We start from the raw sequence: 20483 nt of genomic DNA on the forward strand, positions 1-20483 counted from the left end.
AGCAATTACAACAGCAACAGAATTGAAGAGTGAACAGAACGATACTGCGACGTTCAGTTTATCTCTGGAAAATCTCCCCAGAACAGCCTAAAGTGGCCACATAATTTTAGAGAAAGTGGGAGGATGTCACCTTCACTCCAAGGCCAAGACTAATTGCTGGGCTGGATCCATTAACCCCATCTGAGCTGCACGGGTCTCCAAATCTCCTGCCTCTTTTGGGAACATTGAAATAATATCAAACTAATACAAAATTTATCATCACCCCAAGCTATGTTCATCCAGTGCTGGGAAACTATTCCATGCCTTTGCACTAATTATGCTGGCTTCTTACACTACCAAAATAGTCTTTATTAAAGAGATTTAACCAGGTTCAGAACAAACGAAAGATCATTTGGCAGACCAGAAAACCGTATAAAATCATTACCATAAGGAGGAAGACATTTCTGAGCTGCTGTCTATGTATTTATTTTCCGCATATGGAATCAGTCATTTTGTATGCTTGATAAAATCAAGGGCAATTAAACTAAATTGAGCTTTAATTTCAGACTGAGGCATACATCTATGGCTGAGCATTTCTTCCTGCAATGTGTGGAATTACTAACCAGCAGCACAAAACATCAGACAAGGTGGGAACAAGTTCATTGCTCATCAAAAAGCAGACAATGATAAAGGTGTTGGAATACTTTGCATTACTCTCAGAAAAGAACAGTTCAAACAAGGTCTATATTCCAGTCCGGTATATATTTAGGATGATTAAATGTTTCAGGAGTTGGGGAGGGATAGGACAATGTCAAGCAGAAATGACCCAGCTAGTGAGGAATCCCACCATTCTGTGCAAGAGGATAAATAAGCCCCATCGAAGGCTGAGTCCTCAGTATTTGCGAACAGCAGCACTAGCTGTGCTCTCAGCTTCCTGCACACTCAACATCACCTCTCTGAGCTGCGCCACTGAAGATCTGTGGAGAAATGATCCTTTATTTGTAAATGCACAACTGCAGCAATTATTTTTAGTTCCAGTCTCAAATCCAACTTTCATATCTTGAAGAACTGAAAACATTTTTCTCTGCTTCTTATAATGTCTAATGTATCTGCCTGTTGCAGGGTCTGGCTCTTCTTCGCCGAGCAGCGGGTGCTTCCCTGTGAACTGCCTGGACAATCGATCCTCTCTACAAAGTTTGCGTGTGCAGCAGACATTATTTCCATCCCACATTAGCTCTCAGTTTGACTCCAATTCTGAAAGGTCCCTCCTCCTGCATCTTTGATGGCAGGTCTGGGCTGGTTGTTAGCCTTGCACAGAGTGCTGTGCCTGGGTGATTTTGCTCTTGTTCTTTCCTCTCAAATCCTCAGATGACCTATGAGAAGAACAAAGCTTTTCCAAGCTGAGCAGATGGCTTGCAAGGGGACACTTGTTCAGGAAGGGCAGGCTGTGCTAATGACTTTTCCAAAGTCCCACTGTCCCGTTGCCAGCAATGTCATTTCCAGAAAGTGAATCCTGTGGCAAGGAAAGGTGGTTTTAACAACACAGCGCTACCCTTGGTCAATGTGAAAAAGTTGTAAAATCTTTATGGCCATACAAACACTGATCAAGCTGAGTTTTCTAGAGGTTCTAGACAGCTGAAATCCTACAGAGGGGGGCTGAAGGGAGATGATTTATATTTTCTGGAAAAGCCAAGTCAGTTGAGGCCAAAGAGTCTAAATGAATCATTTAATTAGAGACCACACAGAGTCAGAAAAGGATTTTGATTCCATCCAAACCTCCTCTTATCACAGGAAGCTACAGAGTAGGAAACTACACAGCTTAGGGCAAAAAAATTAATATATCAAACTCTTTATTAAGTCCTTCTATTCCTCATTTGTGAAAAATCCATCCGGCTCACTCTCTAAGGCACAATGGCTGGCCTTTCAGCCAGTCGCTATTCAAATCCTCCTTATCCAGTGACAGTTGTATTACAGCAGAGGAGGTGTTAGATGTCTTACTAGAGCTTTGCAGAGCAGCTTACGCAGGGAACTGTGGATCCTACCGTTTCCCCCTCATCTCTAATGAACACTCATGTCTAGAACAATAACATCTCCTCTTGTTAGTGATCACTTTGAAAGAAAAATCAGCTATTAAGATGATTAAGATACAGCTGGGGTACAGTAAAACCTTCTAATGTCTATTTCCATCTACCTTTGAAATGCAGACTGCTTCACAGAGGCAAGCGAATGTCCCAGTTTAACCTCTTACATGGTTATCAAAAGAAAAGGAAGAACAGTGAGAAATTCAGCAAATCGAAAGCTTTGCAAGAGGGTTCAGGGACTTCAAAACAGCCTCTTCTCACATGCAATACTTGTGTGGGAGAACAGGAGGGAGGAAACAGCCCGTTCAGATCTTCTGTCAGTTTAGGACTTACTCCTATCAGTTTCTGACAGCTTCTTCTGATATAACAAAATTAGATCCACTTCATAGGTGTGACTTATTACCAGTTCTGTTTACAGCACAGAGTGCCAAGCAAAAAACTTCCTTACCCAGAGACCAGCTTCCTGTCTCAATCTGCAATAACCAAAGTTACCAACTCAAACTAAATCTCTTCGCAGCAGGAATCCTTTTTTCTATTATTAATTTTTTGAAGGAGATAGGAATGCTGTTTGAATGATTAGCTGGCCAAGTACATCAGAGAACAGACATAAATAAGAATAACTTGCAAAATGAAGGTAGAACCAGACACACGGAATATGTCGAAAGGGAGTTTAATTATGCTCTGTTTTTAAAGAATGACAAAACCATGCCAGTGAAATTTATAACCCAAGTGTCACAGAAATTTGCAACTCAGCAAAGTTGTCAAAAATATTAAATTATGCAGTATGCACAGATGTGGTTGAGAAATTACCCAAAGATTTGTTTAAGAAACATCAAAGCGGTTAACTTCAATCACATTTTCTGCGGCTGATATTCTCTTTCATTTTCAGCAAGTTTAGGGAATTAACAATGGTATTGGCAAACATTTATTCAGGTAAGTTGGTCTCCAAGTTATAGCACTTATAGACTTATTCCCTGGATCTCAGTTTACACATCATTCTACCCACCAGCATTTTGGAACAAAGATCTATGTGCTGAGAAAGGTACAACAATAGGAAACACTAGTCCTCATATCCAATCACATGGATGTCATGGAGCTGAATCGCTGTTTATCCAGAGGAGTAGAGGAGGAATCAAGCAAAGCTAGACCAGCTCAACTGGATGTCCGTGAGGTCCCTCTAATCCTGTTTGGAATATATCACACCTAGAACTTAGTTGAATGATCTTACTTTCAACAGGACCCTTCACAGCCACCTTGTTTGTGACAGCCTTCCTTCCTTCAGGTCATCAAAGCCCTAGTCCAAAACATGGCAATAGAAGGTCTCGCCTTCGCTTCACTGTGTTTTGATTTTGGATAGTTTGTAACATCTGGAGCAACTGAATTTTCCTCAATACTGAGCAAAACAGAAACAGGCAATCTTTGTGAGCCACCAGCAGCTTTGAGTTCCTATTTAGGGAAAGTCGGACACGGCAATGATCTAGGCATCACAGATATGACGAATAAGGCTGGGTTCCTATTTGGGAAATAAAAGCATTTTAAATATAAGGCTGAGAATGGAGATATTTTTAGTAAAATCATCTTCTAATTATTCCAGGCTCCATGCATTTGTGTGTCCTTCAGTCCTTGTGTCCTTGGGAAAATGCAGGAGAAGATTTTGGGTTGTCATGGAGGGTAATCTTGTACTATGTCACAGGAGCATGGTTCAGCAGAGAGGAGCTATAAGTTTTGCCATGGGAATGGCATTACATATAGTAACTCCTCTGGCCTTTTATCCCCATTTGCAGAACAGGACAAGAACCATCTCGTGGGAGCATAATCCAATGCCAGTGGCTGTGAGTACTTTTGTGACCCCAGGAGGGCGGGTACTCCAGAAGCACAGAATTTTATTTTAGGTATTATTGCCAATGAATGCATTTGTGACACCAATTAAAAATCTGTAAAAGATCATCAGCTTGGAGTACTTTGAGCTGTGATGGACATTCAAAACAAGCTTATATAGACACTATCTTTCAGATTTAATCTGTATGTGCTGTATGTGCACATGGGGCATGTGCTGCTGTCCTTGACACTGCACAACAGCCGTTCACTTATGTTAGAAAGTAATTGTGGTATTCTGGATGACGATTTGTTGACTGGTTAATGGCTTTCACTGAACATACTGTATATACATCAGCTGTCCTGTTTTAATGAGGAACAGAACTCTTTAACGGTCCTCTTCTGCCATTTTTTCATTTTTAATATGCAATTAAAAATTGACAAATACAGCCCTCAAAAGGGGTTGGACTAGACAATCTCTAGAGGTCTCTTCCAACCTCAGCTATTAGGTGACTTTGTGAAAATATCCTGGAGTCTTTAAACAGCGTTAGGGGGGTTATTATCACCTGTGCATGAACAGCTAGCTGAGTCACCAACACGGCCAGTGACACAAACAAGACTGTAGTGAGTTGCTTTTATCTCACACCGCACCAGAAATGCCTTCGCTTCGTTACAAAATGTGAATGTCAGAGCTCACTGAGTGCTATTTCAGACAGATGTTTGTTCCATGTAACTTGTTAAAATTTCTCCTGAAAAGCAGGTATCAAAAGCCATTATCTGGCTACATTTTAGCTGGTCCCCGGTCTTTCTGAGCCTTACTCAACACCAGCACACTGAACATGCTTCTCTGTAAAGGACTGAAAGAAAATTCCACATTGCCATCAAAAAGTGCACAAGGCTGGGGCTGAGGTACGTGCATCTCTGCTGCCAGAACAGCACTGGGGAAGCGTAGGTACCCGCTGCTGCCTGCCTTCTTGAGCCCTTGGACTACTGTCGCTTGCCATAGCAGTGGTGGGGGTACAAGTTGTGGTCCGCATCTCTAGGTCTAGGTTTGGTGTTTCCGTTGGCATGGCTGATGCATGACATCCTGCTCAAAAAAAAAAAAAAAAGATATCCCCCTCTTCCCTGTTTCACGAGGACCACTGCTGTTAGGTAAGAGAAGACCAGTCTGTGACACGCACACTTCAGTTTATTGAAAGTTATCATCTTGGTTGTTTCTTACTAAACTGTTGCTGTGCTGTAACTTTATGTCAACATGATCATCTGGGTTTCATGGAGTTAATTTTCTTCTGAATAACAAGTCGGAACAAAACCTTCCATTATATCTGTTAAATAAAATTGCTCGTGTCTGATTCAGATTGGCTTGGCCGGCATCCCATAGCCTAATAGAATACGTGCAATCTTGTGTTGTAAGCCACCTTTAGCTGGGGTGGTAGCACTGATCGCTTGCCTGAACGTCAGAATAAATCTTTCCGCTAAACTACTTGCAGCTGGGTAGCAGGGAGATGATGTGACATGTCTGATACCATTTCTTTTAACGAACAACAGGCACTATTTGGATGTGAATTGAGTTCCATTGTCACTTAGAATCTGTCCAGGAACTTGAAAACAAGAGTCTTAACACTTCTAGTATCTGCGCTGAAGTAATTTACACAGAGTATTGCAAGCCGTTTTCAAGGCACATCTACCAAAGCTGAAAAAATAAATCTTATGAAAAGTGCAGGAAAGGTTTTTTGGATTCTACCTGCTATGAGGTAGCTGACTGTTGCCACAGAAGAGTAGATGGTGTCTGTGGATAATCTTGACATTGCATTGCCATTGCCAACCATCATTTACCCCACAGACTGCCTGGCCAGCATTTAGTTAACAAACAGTCCTCACATACTTTTTGCAGCACAAAGGACCTGGGTTTTGCAAGGAAAACTATTCCATTACCACATGTTAGGCAATTTTGAAAGTTAAGTTACTAGTTCTTTTCAAATCAGGGAAGCTGGATTGTTGTTCAGATGCATGGCTCTACCCACCCATTGCCACAGCACTCACTTCATTGTGAGCCCGTGCCATGGCGTGTCCCTCGCAGCAGGTCCGTAGGACATATCAGCCATGTTTCCCTTGCAATGTCCTCCTGCAACCAGATGGCAGGCATGACAAACATCCTGCATTTGCGCATTGACTAGTACTTTCAGATTTGATAGACTGGCCATTGCTATAAATGGGCTGAAAACATTCACCTTCTAGGGGTTACGGAATGACCTGTAACCAGTTATTTTCTGTAAAGGCAGGCAAAGCCCATGTGACTTCTAACCTCTCCAGAAAGCAGCTATGCTCAAAATGGTGGTGAGAATCTAAGCTTAGCAAAAGCAGGCAAGCCTTTCATTATGATGGTCCATTGTGCTGAATCTGCCCACTTCTACTCTGCAGAGTGGGACATGCACAACCAAGGCCTCAGAAATAGTGTGGCCAGCAGGAGCAGGGAGGTGATCGTGCCCCTGTACTCGGCACTGGTGAGGCCGCACCTCGAATACTGTGTTCGGGTTTGGGCCCCTCACTACAAGAAGGACATTGAGGTGCTGGAGCATGTCCAGAGGAGGGCAACGAAGCTGGTGAAGGGAGCACAAGTCTTATGAGGAGCGGCTGAGGGAACTGGGGTTCCTGGAGAAGAGGGGGCTGAGGGGAGACCTTATCATTCTCTGCAACTACCTGAAAGGAGGTTGTAGCGAGGTGGGTGTTGGTCTCTTCTCCCAAGTAACAAGCGATAGGACAAGAAGAAATGGCCTCAAGTTACACCAGGGGAGGTTTAGATTGGACATTAGGAAACATTTTTTCACCGAAAGGGTTATTGAGCATTGGAATAGGCTGCCCAAGGAAGTGGTGGAGTCACCATTCTTGGAGGTATTTAAAAGACATGTAGATGTGGTGCTTAGGGACATGGTTTAGTGGTGGACTTGGCAGTGTTAGGTTTATGGTTGGAGTCGATGGTCTTAAAGGTCTTTTCCAAACTAAATGATTCTATGATTCCAAGGCGCATTGCAAGAGGAGACAATCTCTTCAGCTGTCAGTCCATTGGCTTTAGCAAGAGTTAGCGCCCTGGAGAGGGGGTAAAGGACTAACACCAGCTCACTCAGGGAATGAAGTCCTGCTGCTTTCAAGGGGAGGAATCCATAGTACGAGATGACTTTTCGAGAAATGAGCATAATTGTGAGACATTTTGTAGTTGTAATGCCTCACGGATAGATTTGCATTTGCATGTCACACGCTAACCAGTCCCTTGTGCATCATTTAAACTCTCTCCACACAGGCAGTACTCTGTCAGTTTTCATAACCCAGCTGCCTGTACAGGAATTGTTCTGTTTTCTCTCCCAAAACTGTGTGTGAAAGCAGAAATGTTCTGTGCTCACAACTGGCTTTAGGGAATGGGTATTTTTGTCAAATCTCCACGAACTCAGAAAATATTTTGCCTACCAATTTAATAGGAGCTGCTACGTAACGTGGTAAAACTTGCATTTTATACTTAGCGAGAGCTGTTCGTTTCTCCTCTTTGAAGCTATCATTAGCAAATGTTCCAGGCTTTTGATGTCTGCCGCACAGTCCTCAGCAGAGACATGGGCATACAGGCTAAACTCTTTTCTCCGTTCAATACGATGAGGAGTCCCAGTGTGGCAGGCTGCTGTTCTCATTCCATTTCTGCAAGCCTCATCATCACTCCCTCTTCCTCCGCAGTTCTGGGCCAGCATGGCCAAGCCTTAATGTGTCTGTCTGTAATTTTCTGTAAAGCATCAGGAAGCCTCAGTGGCACAGCCAGACTCCAAAAGGACAACAGTTATTATACACAAATACACAAGGCTCTAGTACTTGTGCAGCTACTCTGTGTCAAGGGTTTTGTGGCTCATGCAGATTGGAGAGATACAAGAGTTACAGGAGTTAAGAACTACAAAGCTATAGCTAATAGTGACCTCCTTTCGCTTCAGACCTGTGTGCCTGCACATTTGTTACTTATGGACTATTGGCCCATTTCCACTAGCCAGGATGGCTCATCATGCACTTTGCTTCTCCCTGGAGCTAAACAGCCTCCCTTGCTGCCCTGGGATCAGCCTGCCTTCCCTGCTGATAAAGTGGTGCCCTCCGGGGAAAGAAAAAGGGTGTTTTACCACCCCCTCAGACCAAAGCATCCCCTTCAGACACCTACGTCTTTCTTCTGTAAAGCCTTGAGCCCTGGTCTGGGGGAGTGAAGAGCACGACCAAGCTGTGTGGTCAAAAGCTGAGCAGTGGGGAAACACACACGAGTCTGTCAGTATCCGAATGTCTCGGCTCACTTCCATGGGGCAACGCTCTTGTAAGGCCATGCTGGAAACTGCCAAGCTTAGGGAGGGGGCAGTGCTCAGGGGGAAGGGCCGTATCCAGGCTCTCCAGCCTTTGCACTGCCCCGAGCTCATAATCATCCCCAGCACGGTTACGTGGTTAAACTGGAAGCCTCTCGGGAAAAGGGAGGTGGTGAGCCTCCCACGTGCAGCTCTAGTGCTGCAGGAGTAGCAGTGCTCCCATCCTCCCCGCTGGGGCCGGGGATTTAGGGAACACAAAGCAAGACCTTTCCTGCAGAGCCAGCGGTACAAGACTAGCCACAGGACGGGAGGGTCGATAACAGTTTTGAGCCATTTTTTACTCTTTCTGCTACTAACGCTGGAGGGGATTGGGCTGGATAAAAATGTCAAAAGGCTCGTTTCAGATATTTGAGGAAAGGAGGGTGCAACACCAGCCTTTTCCCTAACACAGCCACACGCCTCTCGCTGTGCCCGGGAGCCTGCACCAGGCAGCTCGCCCCACGCAGAGGGAGAGTCCAGCACCACTTCTAACGGGTGCACCAGGCTCAGCAACTGGAAATCACCATCCTCATTTAACTACGTGCACTTCCGAAAAATGACTTAGCTGTGATACCAGAACCAAAGGAGGTTGTGTTTTTCTGCTGGATGTTTGTAAGAGAAAGCGAATGGCCAGCCGCTAGTCAAACTGGCTGGCACAGGCTCCTCTTAGTTTCAGAGGCAAAACACACAGCTTTGATGCAAGCAGCAAATGGTGAAAAGCGCAAAGCCGAACATGACTGCTTCAAACTTCAGCATTTGCCTGCCACAGATTATTTTTGCAGAATAGCAGCGGGTCACTCACTCACACGGGTAAGTATTACCTGGCAGCAGAATTATCATTGATTTCATACGATTGATTTCTCAGCCTGACAGTAACATACTAAATCTTTTCTTTTAAAAGAACAAACTGTCATGGCAGGAGAAAGCAAATTGTTCCAGGAGCCCACTGCTTTAAAGACCAGAAAACCTTTCAGAGATGTGAGTTTTTCACTGCCTGATGGAGAAAAGGGACCTTTTTTGCTCCTTAGTGCTTTCCGAGCAGTTATTTTCTACATCTCAAACCTCCATATTGTCAAACCAGAATTCTTCATTAAAGAGATCTTGCATAAGATTGTCTATAAACTGAACCAAAGGAGACAATTATAAGTACTAAAATACACAGTGAAATACCACTGACTGCCAAGCAAACTGACAGGGGGAATTAAAACGAAGATTGTTTTTCTATTCTTATCTTACCTCATTACAAGTCAGTTTTTGTTTACTCTGGAGAAAGATATGTTTCTGTTTTTGCACGCCTGCTGTGCCACTCCGAATCTGTCCCCTCATCCCCGTAGTGCCGGGGCTTTCAGCAGACTTGCTTTTCTCACGTTCCACTTGAATGGAAATATTGCATAGCCACAATCGTGGCCTGCTTCTGAGGCTTCTTACTCTGGAGTTCATCAGAACAGTGTTTGGCAGAGGCAGGTGCCTGGAATTTATTCTTTTACCTCTCAGTCCTGGAGTCTGCTCGGTCCTTCAGCTTAAATTAACAGGTACACTGGTAAAACGTGTGTATTTCTATCGGCAGAATATGAGGCAAGAGGAAAGCGGAGCATGTAATGCCCTGGCCCCACATGGCACCCTATTCGGACCCCGATTTGCTCTACCCATGCAGCTTGCTGACAGGGTATGTAGCAGGAAGGCCAAGGGCATACCCGGCTCCTGCAATAGTAAAATCGGTAACCGGGCGCTCTCTTGGCACTCCAGCACTGCACACAGGTTTATACAGCACTGATTTACCTAAAAGGGGCTCAAAAGAGTCCCCATGCCTGTGCTGTGATGCAGGGACGTGGCTCACATACCTGCTACTCCCTGTGATTTGGGAGCATACACATTGCTGAGTGTATAATGGTACCCCAGAGCTTTCAGAGCTCAGGAATAGCATAAAAAGAGAAACGGCTTACCTGTTACTTTGCTCTTTTAGGACCTCATCCCGTACATTTTGGCTGTCGGTCCTACCTCATTGCTACTGGCCCTCTTGAGACGCAGCCTGTCTGAGTCTTCTGGCTGAAGGGTAGGTCCTCGCCCCCCATGCCAGCCTTCACCTGTCCTGCCTCCTCCGGTCACCATCATCTCTTTCTATGTAAAAAGCCACCTCTTTTCTCGGCATCACTGATGTCTGCTCTCCTCTGATCTTGCCACTGGAGTTCCCCGTTCTCAGAGCCACCTCGCCATCATTTTACCTCTTCCCTTCCTCTGTGACACACGAGATGATACCAGTTCTGGCTGCCTTTCATGCCCTTTCTTCCACAAGACCAAACTTGTAGCATCTGGATGGCGTCCTCTGTACTCTTGCCTGGTCTCCAGTCGCTCTCGTAACACACGGCAGATTTGCAGGCCAAGGAAACACTCAGCATCCCCTCCCACACCCACGGCACAGTCTGCCCATGGAAGTCTGTACTCTTCTTCAAGTTTTTTCTGTTGAACCATCTTACCTTTTTGAATGGAATTTTTTACCCTTTGGATGAAAGCTTCCCATCCCTTGATGATCAAATTAGTTCAGAAACTCTCTGAAGTATGTTTTGATAATAACAAAATTCTGTTCCTCCAATGTTACATACTCAGTGTTTATACAGACCTATTTAATATGATAACCTTATCGCCTCCTCATATTAGAGGAAGTTCTGAGTAGAAGAGTTAATCAAAATTTAATTTTCTTAAAGTATCATAGATGAATGCTCCTGAACCCAATTTGTGTGCTTTCTGCTAGTCAAATAGACACAAAGATACTGAGGGAGGAGGAGGAGGAGGGAGAAAGGGGAAATGAACAGTATTTCTGATTAAATAAATTCCTATCCTGGGAGTCGATTTGACTATAATTTGATTTTATTAAAAATGTTTATTATTTTTACATCCAGTGTTTTCTAAGAGAAGTGGAAATGGGTTGCACTTAGATTTTATTTTGGGCTTTCTTGTGACACTGGAAAAAAGGATTATTGTTCCCTCATCAAGTTCATCGAGCGTCTTCCACATTTTCACGCTTCTGGATGCACCGACATCACTGGTGCATACTAGTGCTGGTTACAACATGCTCATGTACCCTGCTACTGCTGACTATGGATTAAAATAAATCAGATCAAAAAGAGCCCCAACTGAGGGAAAACTGTTTTGTAAACATCTCAATCAACCTCCAGCCTCAGCCCTACAAATCTCTGCACCTGAACAGAGATTTTGGCTTGTTGGGAAGCTCAGCGGTCTCTCACCAGTGAATCAGAAAGAGCACCAATCTATATTCCTACTGCTAACATTAACTAATTGATCCAAATCTCAGCGCAAGGAGTATAACTTACCTTTGTTTGCACATGAAATATGGAGATGGGGTCATGAGAGAGGGAAGAGGAAAAGGCTCCTTGCTCATATGACGAATACTGTCACAGCTGGTAGATGCTGCTTTGATTCTCTGTGCAAGCATGACTTACAGGGCCAGTACTGCCCTATCCATCAGTCATCGAGGCTGGTATCCTACGGGGATGAGCATACAGGCTTGGAGTGGAGCACTGCCCTCAAGGAACATGAGCAGAGGCTCAGCCATGGCGCACAGGTTTCTCTCAGTCTCACATCTGATGGCAGGACAACTTTAAAAGCAGGTGGGTAGGTGTAACAGAGGAATGCAAGCTTGAGGAGCTATGCTGTAAGCACAGATCGTAGAAATTCGACAGTGGAAACAAAGGAATACAGGTGAAATCTAAGCTCTGCAGGGTTTGTGAACCTTGGAACATGTAGCAGCCCCAGGCAAGGCGAGAGCAAACCTTGTGCCACTGAGTAGAAGGACAGAAGTGATCTGGCTATTTAAGGCGTTTCAGCCAAATGTCACTCTCATGCAAGTTAACAGAACTGCTTAGATTCAGGATTTGATTAGAGGTCCAACGGAAAGCAATATAATCTACGGAAAATAAACAGCTCTTGACCAACTAAGTGGATACTTTTAATGAGATTATAAATTTGCTTGACCACCGCAAGAATTTTGATGCTATGAAATTTACCGTCAATAAAAATATTTAACACCGTGCTCACAAAATGCTAATAACACAGGGGAGTAACAAAATGATACACATCATATCGACTGAAAAAGAATTGAGAGGAAACACTGAAGAGACGGACAGACATCTGCAGGAGAGATGCAGGAGGAACGAACTGGACTTCTGCTCTCATTATCTCTCTGTTGACTACAGATGAACCCTAGGAAATTAGCTTGCTGTGCCAACACCTTTGTGAATACTCTGAGGTTGTAAGATACAATTATGCATTACACATTATGCAAATATAAAGTCACACCTCTTAGGCACAAAACCAAGGAGCTGCTATGCTGAGGAGTGGGGATCCTGAAGGACTGTTCCAGCGAACAAGCAAGCCAACACAAACTAAACAGTGCGACGTGTTGGCTGAGCGCATCAACCTGCTTCCTTAATGCATACAGAGGGGAGTAGCGGGTAGGGGTTAAAGTTATCAGACCTCCCCAGGTGTGCTCAGATGCCAGATCTGGTTTGGCATTCAGACTCAAACACAATCAAATCAGAAATGGTTGAGAGAAGCACCACAAGAATTGCACACATAACAAGAATATACCGGCAGTGGAGGCAGGATCTTAATTAGAAGGAAATTTCAAAAATCAAGATGGGCTTTTTAGTTCCTGAAAGATGCACTCTAGACAGCTGCAACTTGAAAAAGGAAACTGCCCTATTACAATACAAGTCTAGGAATTGGTCCGAGTAGGCGGGCTACCAGCTTTAGGGTCATGCCGGACGATAAACTGACAGGGAAGACCCATGCAGACTTCTTGCACAACTTTTCATGCAACCACACATTTGGTTTCTTTCTAGTTCTACTCGCAGGAAGATCAAATTGTACTTAAAAATGGCATAATGGATCATGGCCACCACTGGGCTGGGGGACTCCTACCTGAGAGAAAAGCCACTGACCTCTGAAAAATGTGGATAATTTTCTTAGAGCACTGTACAGCAATAACACTACAGTATCCTCGTGCTTGCACTGGTACCCGGAAAGCATCAAAAGTAAACACATCCTTAGGAAACATATTTTAAACGATTGACTTTATTAAAATACTTAATACACAGTTTGTAGAGGAATGTACTTACATTTTCTGGAAACTCCACTGAAACCAAATTTTAATTATATATTTAACAAATGACAAAACAGTGGATGAATTCATGCTGTACACCAAAGAACAGACAAGTTAGGGTTTTTTTTGTCATCATTATTTGCCTGGCACAGACTCTTCTTTGCTTCTTAGCTTCAATCTCTTGAATATCTAGTAGCAGAGAAAGGAGGTTTGCATTTCTCACAGCATTAAACCCATCTGGTCCAAGTGAAATTCCATTTGTTTTCATCAGGTTTTTCATTCAACCCTTCCCCAGTAGCCTCCTCTTCCAGAAAAGCAAAGGCGACTGACCTCTCTAAAAAGCTACAGGTCCTAGTACAAGAAGAGTTCGACAATCAAATGTGAACGCGGAGGTCTAAACCTTCTCAGAGTCATTACTCTTTCAAAATAGCCATTTGAAGTTGAGTGTGGAAAAAAAGACACTGTCAAAATACAAGGGCCACAACACATTAAGAGACTTGGTGGAACGCATGTGGAAGACAGCCCGCGGTGCTGCAGCGCTGAAGGAAAAGGTAAACCAGAAGCTAGGTCTTGTTGAAATACAAGATGCAAGGCCTGGGAAGGGGAAAGATGGAAATAACCTGGACATATCCTTACAAGAATGAAATGTCCCAACCTCATGGAGAAGGCTGTAATCACCATACACATTGCAATTGCCATAGAACCATGAAGATCAGTGACAAAGTGTATGTTATGATGATCTCAACGACAAGTATAATCTGGGGGAAATTATTTATACTGAGTGAAGAAATAATTTACTGTGTGTTTCAATGCAAGATGCACAGAGGCTGCATAGATTTTTACATCAAATTCATAAGGCTCTTTTTAGGAGATAATTTTGCAACCTTGCATAGGTGATATTATATCCTTTCTATAGATAATATGCAGAAACTATGTACAGCTGAAAAAAAGAACTTCGATGAACGCATTTTTTTCCCCTCAAGTTTTACTGTAGTATAAAAAGTAACTTACATAACTCCTTCAGTTCTCTAAAACACATATGGAATATCCCAGAAAGAGACGCTAGGAACGCCATCTAAATGATGCCGTGTGCATTTATACAACAGGTTGAAACAATTAGAGAAGCCACCACAAAGCATAGTCATAAAGTTTCCATATAGAAAAAAAAATGCAGGACTTAATTTTGCTTACAGACATTAAAAGTCATTTAAACAGAAATGCATTTTAGTTATAACAAATTAATGAGCTTCACTAATCAGATTGCTGAATGAATGGATGACTCACACACTAAATAAACTATAGAAAGAGCCAGTTCGATCCCTGCTTGATAAATGTACAGTAAACTTTAAAATCTGCATTTGGTTTCCAATTAATCCCAGCTCAGAACAACTCCTCCATTAGACAACCAGAATGCAGCTTCTCAAAACTAATATTATGAACATCTGCCAGCGTGCTGCAACAAGAGCCATCAGGGCATTCATGCGCTTCTCCATTTGGTATGAACGAAAGTCAGCCAGAGGGTGACCACGGTGCCGCAGGACAGCTGACCCCACCTTTGAAAATGAGCGTCCTGTTCCCTGGGACACTCGTTCGCCCCCCTAAATGGTTTATCTTTGCCCTGCAATTACCTAAACCAGGAGACTTTCCTGGCTCTCTTCCACCTAAACTACCTTCTCCGTTACACCGGAGTTGTCTGGCATTTCTTTTGCCATTTTGTGCCTGGATCTAAGACATCATGATTAGTACTGCTTATTACTCTTGCATATCACAGTGATGTGTACTTTTTAGTAATATTTACAATGGTATCACTGTGGAGAACTAAGCCCTGTACTAGAAACAGTCTCTTAACAGAGACCTTAATACTAAGGATTTGGTGTATTCCTTATCTACAGATAAACTTCAAAAGGCAAAGCTAAAATCAGCCCACTATACATTTGGTACGTTAGGTTCAAACAGGGGGAAAAAACAAACACCCAGCATGTTTTCTTTCGAAGGGATGCTATTTACAAGAAGGATTCGCTTTTTTAATATTTCAACAACAAAAACCCAGCTAATTTTGAAATTAGTGAAATCTAAGGCGGCTTAGTTTTTAACCAACACAGAACACAAACAACATTGCTGTTTGCTGTTAAACACAAGTCTCAGAAATGCAGGGAAACTATGATCAATTATACTATGGGTGACAAATCGCAACCAGTTGAATAACAATAATTAAAAAAACACTTCTGCTTTTTTTAAACACAGCCTCTAAAAAGTACAGCATCCCAATGTTTTCTCAGTTCCAGATTGCTGACATTATAAATTAAAGGTGAAAAGAGATCCGTATATAAACAAGGCAGCTTTCCATTGACTTCATCATACTGTTCTTGTCTAAACCTTTGGAAATTTCATCTTCAAATACCATAAGGTAAGGTTGAATTCACCTGTTACAAAACAATGTCCATTCGTATGTGGAATTTGAATAAAAAAAGAAAAACTCAACAAAACACACCCAAGTATTTACAGCAATTCAGATTTCTTTTTTCCCCATCCTTCACACTCGCGCTTCACCTTCTGCAGAACTGTAAACACGCTATCCGCTGAGAGCAAGGCCTTATGTTATGGTACGCGGCCTTTTGGGCGGCGGGGGCGGCATGAGTTCAGTGTCAGGATCGAGGTGGTGTTTCCGCGTCTGTCCTTGAGAAGCTGCCGTACATCTATCAATGAACTCAAACAGCATCTCCTTCGTGACTGGATTCTGGATGCTGTTGCATACAGCTGGGAACAAAGAACACATTCTCAAATTACTAAACTGATTTGTTGTAGTCGGCACTTCAATAATTTCATCCCCTCTTTGCAAAATAAATAACTTAATTTGGTTCAAGTATTCAGCCTTAAACGTGGACTTTCATAAGATGATTGTGTCAGGAGTCAAGTATCTCTGCTTTGCCCCCCAGAGAGCAAAGCAATGTAGTGGGCCCCTACCTCACAGGAATCGCTCTTTTTAAAACAAACAAAAGGCATGCCTGTGTAGGCTTGATGGGGCAACGATAAAAACGCCAAGAACTGGCATCCTATTGAGGCAAGCAACAGCAACGCAGGCCTTTAAAACACTCATCAAATCCAAATAGCTAAAAACAAGACTGGCTTAATATCGAAAACCTCTGAATTAAGGTAACTTTTTTCCCCCACCATTAAGTACTATAAATACCATAAACCCACAAGGCACAGTACTTTTTTTTTTTAACCCGTATACCTTCATGCGGCTGAAAGACTTGACACCAAGCAAGCGACATGTCTAGCACACCAGACCATATGACGGAGGAAAGGCCATAGTGCTGCACGGTGGCCAAGGCAGACGTGTATAAGCACACTTGGATTACTTAACATGACTCCCCAGGTCATAGTTTGTAAGTAATGCACCACAGGATTTTATGGAACAAATAAAAAGGCTTACTTCTCTTAAAACAAATAAAATCTTTTTAATACTTTTCCTATGTAACTTTACACTCCTCTAGTTAATCCTCCCGAGAGACTTAGGGAAGGTGAAGAAAATAAAGAGCAAGAAATTAAGTAGGAATCCTACGACTATCTTGGAAGAAAGTACAAAATGATTAGAGGATAATTTATAGCATGTAAGGATTGCCCGCAGTATGGAGGCAATTTTCATGCAAAACAATCTATTGACCCCCTAGAGTACTAAACAACATTAAGACTCCTTAAAATGTACTTACAATATAGCATTGTTGCGAATAACAATCAACATATAATTTCCTGACCCTTAAAAACATTCCTCTTTCCTGCAGAATTCCAGAACCATTCAAAGCATTATTTTACAATTAATAAAACACCTTCCAAGCATTATTTTTTGATTATTTCATTTATTTTTGGTGAAAAGGTGCTTTAAAAGTTGTACGTGACTTCAGCAGTTGGAAAGCATTATGATTATCAGTAGTTTAGAAATAGAATTTGTGCCACAAGGCAGGTGGTATAGCTCTATACCAACTTTTAAGGGCTGTCCTAGCTTAATCACTCAAAAAGCCCTTCTCTTTTCAATTTGAAAGGTATCAAAGTCCAAAAGCAAGATAGAGACAGGTATTTATTTTGTTGCTGTTTCAACCATGGGGAAAAATAAATGTATTTTTCATCAAGAGAAAGCAAATAGAGGAGAAAGGATCTCCTCTCCTACAGAAGGGGACAAAGGAAGTCTCAAATAAGAAAATACAACTTTTGGAAATTTTGAAAAATGGTCAAAAGTGAAAAATTAAAGCCAAAAGAAAACTTTCTGTTCTGAAAATTCCTATGGAAAAGTTGAAATATTTCTTACAAAACAGTTCTTCTTATAGCATTTAATTTTCCTTTAATTTTTATTTTTAGGAAGTTCATTACATTTTGGTGGAAAAAAAAAGTCAAGAATAACATAACTGCTCTACAAATGGAGAAAATGAGAAGAGAAAAAGTGCAGCTGCATATGCTCTTAAGAACGAAGGGAAGAAGAATATGCTACTCCTCAAAGAAGAGAAAACTCCAAGGAAAACTAACTGTTGAAATAATAAGGTGAAACAGAGAAGAGAAATTTAGGTCATGGTGACAAAGAGATGTCCTTGTACTTGTATGACTTTTGTGGCCCATTCCTCTTTCCCGACAGGACTGTTCAGCAAGTATTTCAGCTATGTTCTGTGCTGGTTCGCTAGGGTGCGAATCTGGCAAAATGACCACATTTTGTTTATTCAAGAAAATCTACTCACTGCTCAGGCAGAAATACAAGCAGAATGGTTCAGAGAAAATTCTACATCATCTATGCATGTCCTAGTAAATAGCATGGTCTTAAATATGATGAAACTTCATTTTGGCACTTAACAAAAGTCAGTATCAACATGACTGTTGTTAGTCAGCCTTGCACACTTCTATTCAAACTCTTATACTTCACCTGAAAGTAAACAACAACATTTAATTTACAGTACTTGGCAAAATGTTTTTTGGTAGAACAACATGAAAGTCTCACAATTCTGCAGGGATATACCCCCACCTTTCATTTGTCTGCCTCTTCATTGGTTGTACAACTATTGTAGAAACTTAAGATTTCTCCTATTAATTTTCTAGCCCATCTGCCAAATAATGGTTTTGGCATTTTGAATAGAGGTGAAATTATAATGGATTTTTTGTTCAACAAATTCAACTCGTAGGGTGCCAGTTTGCGTTACACCCCGACAAACCAACACAATGCTAGGAACTGATGTTTGTTAGTTAACTGCTGTTGCAATGCTATCGTAAATAAAAACTTTCTTGGGTCTCACTTAAAAGGCATGCCCTGCCATTTAAAGTCTCTTTGAGCAAGTGTTTGCAGTTCTACAAAGACAGAGGCACTTGCTTTTGCATTATCTGTTAAATACTGCACCAGAGTATTTGTTTAACTGACTTCATCAAATAACCCTGAAGCCAAAGGATTCATGCTATATAAAAGCTAAACATGACACAAGCGTTTGCAAGATGAGGTATTACTACAAGAAGTTAGAGAAGCCAGGACTCAAAGTAGAAATGAGAACACAGAGTGCCTTTCCTCCTTAAACTAGAACAGAGTTAAAAAATTAAAACTTTGAGCCTGAAAAACTTTTAAAGCAAATTATTCTACTCACCCATGGCAGTGCTGTAGGCATTTGGAAAGCTTTTGTCTATTCTCTGTCTCATGAAGACCCAGCTATTGTTTTCAAACTTGCACTCTATGATTTTATTGTCGTACTGTTTCAGTTCTTTTGTCACCTGTTTAAAAAAAATTGTTTGGGATAAACTTATTTTAATTTACATTTTTTTCTTTCTTTTAGGGATAAATAGTATAAGATCAAAAGCTGCCCTGCATTTTTCAGCAACACGCCTCCATCGTACACAGAAAAACTGCACAGGCTACATCTCCATTATACATATGCTCAGCTACTCAACATTTAAAAATACTTTTCAAATCTGCTGTCAATATACAGCAATTACATTATGCTAAAACATCAGCAGCTCTAACGGGGGGGGGGGGGAAGTCACTTCTGGCCCAAATGCAAATAGGTTTCCATGGGAATAAACTGCTTTCAGTGTAAGTGCTACTGCCAGCCTAAGTGCACGAAATGTATTATCCATGTTTCATCAACCTTCTTTGTTGAAGGTCTCAAAGCCAAATGTCAGATTTCTATACCAGAAAGAGTGTATGGAAAAATCATTCCACTCTTTACATTACTGAGGATTTTTCTTTTCTTTTTTTTTTTTTTTTATTTTATTTTATTTGTCTTTAAAAATTAAGATCGTAACTCCAAAATAATGCAGGATTTCAAATCACATATGTTCTAAATCTCCTTCAGGCCGCTCTTTATTGATTCATAGATTTGTCAGCAGCCAATATCCTGAGCTATTTGTCTTTCTATTTGGCAACGCTGTGTGGTTTGAAAATGTAGTTTATATGCATTGGACTTCCTAGTTGTTTTGGCTACTTCATCCTATGCATCCTAATCTATGATACAATGCAAAATTTTCAAGTAACCATGGTAACCTGAGAACCTTATCTAACGCTTTAACAATTTTTCCCATATACTTCACTTTGTTCCAAAGGGCCTCTTCAGAAGTATAAAGCTGTATTTAACTGCTAGCTGCGTTTAGTTTGCTGCAGTTTACCAACGAAAAGCTGTACAAGGTAATATAACACTTTGGATTCAGGATCTTGCACGTAAGCGCTCTCATAAAAAGGAACTGGTTATTGTAATTCATTAGCATAATTTTTCACCTCTGTTGTCTACTTGCTCCTGAGCGGTGACACGGGAATTTACTACTGTCAGAGGGATGCAGATCTGAAAAAGGCCATAACTGTCTCCAGACAGCTTAATAGCACATACAGTGGAACCTCTTTTCCATTAATTCCCAGATAAAGGCAATTAATTCATGAAAAGGTCCTGAGCATGGACTGAGTCCTCCTATACTGCATGGTACAGGTTTTATCCTTAATTTGATAAGCAGAATCCTAACATTTTTCTTGGTATTTACCCTGAATACTTGTGTTCATTCCCAGATAGGGAGCCCTGGGATTTTACTTGTCAAGTGAACATGGCACTATAAGACAATTTTGTTAAACCCGCTTACAACTGAGGTCTGTCCTGCACGACTGACAGAGTCAGAGTC

General features: G+C 41.8%; 1 protein-coding gene across 3 annotated transcripts in view; it reads right to left on the bottom strand.

Annotated features, from left to right (window-relative positions):
* Window positions 1-13312: 13312 nt before the first annotated feature.
* Window positions 13313-20483, bottom strand: part of RNGTT (RNA guanylyltransferase and 5'-phosphatase) — a 181056-nt gene continuing 173885 nt past the window's right edge. For 2 of the 3 annotated variants that reach the window (XM_075145461.1, XM_075145460.1), the window contains 2 exons: window positions 18968-19091; window positions 13313-16109 (listed from right to left, as the gene is read on the bottom strand). In XM_075145461.1, the coding sequence (XP_075001562.1) occupies window positions 15946-16109; window positions 18968-19091 (288 nt within the window). In that variant the 3' untranslated portion in view covers window positions 13313-15945. The remainder of the gene's footprint in view (window positions 16110-18967; window positions 19092-20483) is intronic. The other variant, XM_075145462.1, reaches the window with a different exon arrangement.

This window comes from Calonectris borealis, chromosome 3 (assembly GCF_964195595.1).
Source record: "Calonectris borealis chromosome 3, bCalBor7.hap1.2, whole genome shotgun sequence".
Taxonomy (NCBI): domain Eukaryota; kingdom Metazoa; phylum Chordata; class Aves; order Procellariiformes; family Procellariidae; genus Calonectris; species Calonectris borealis.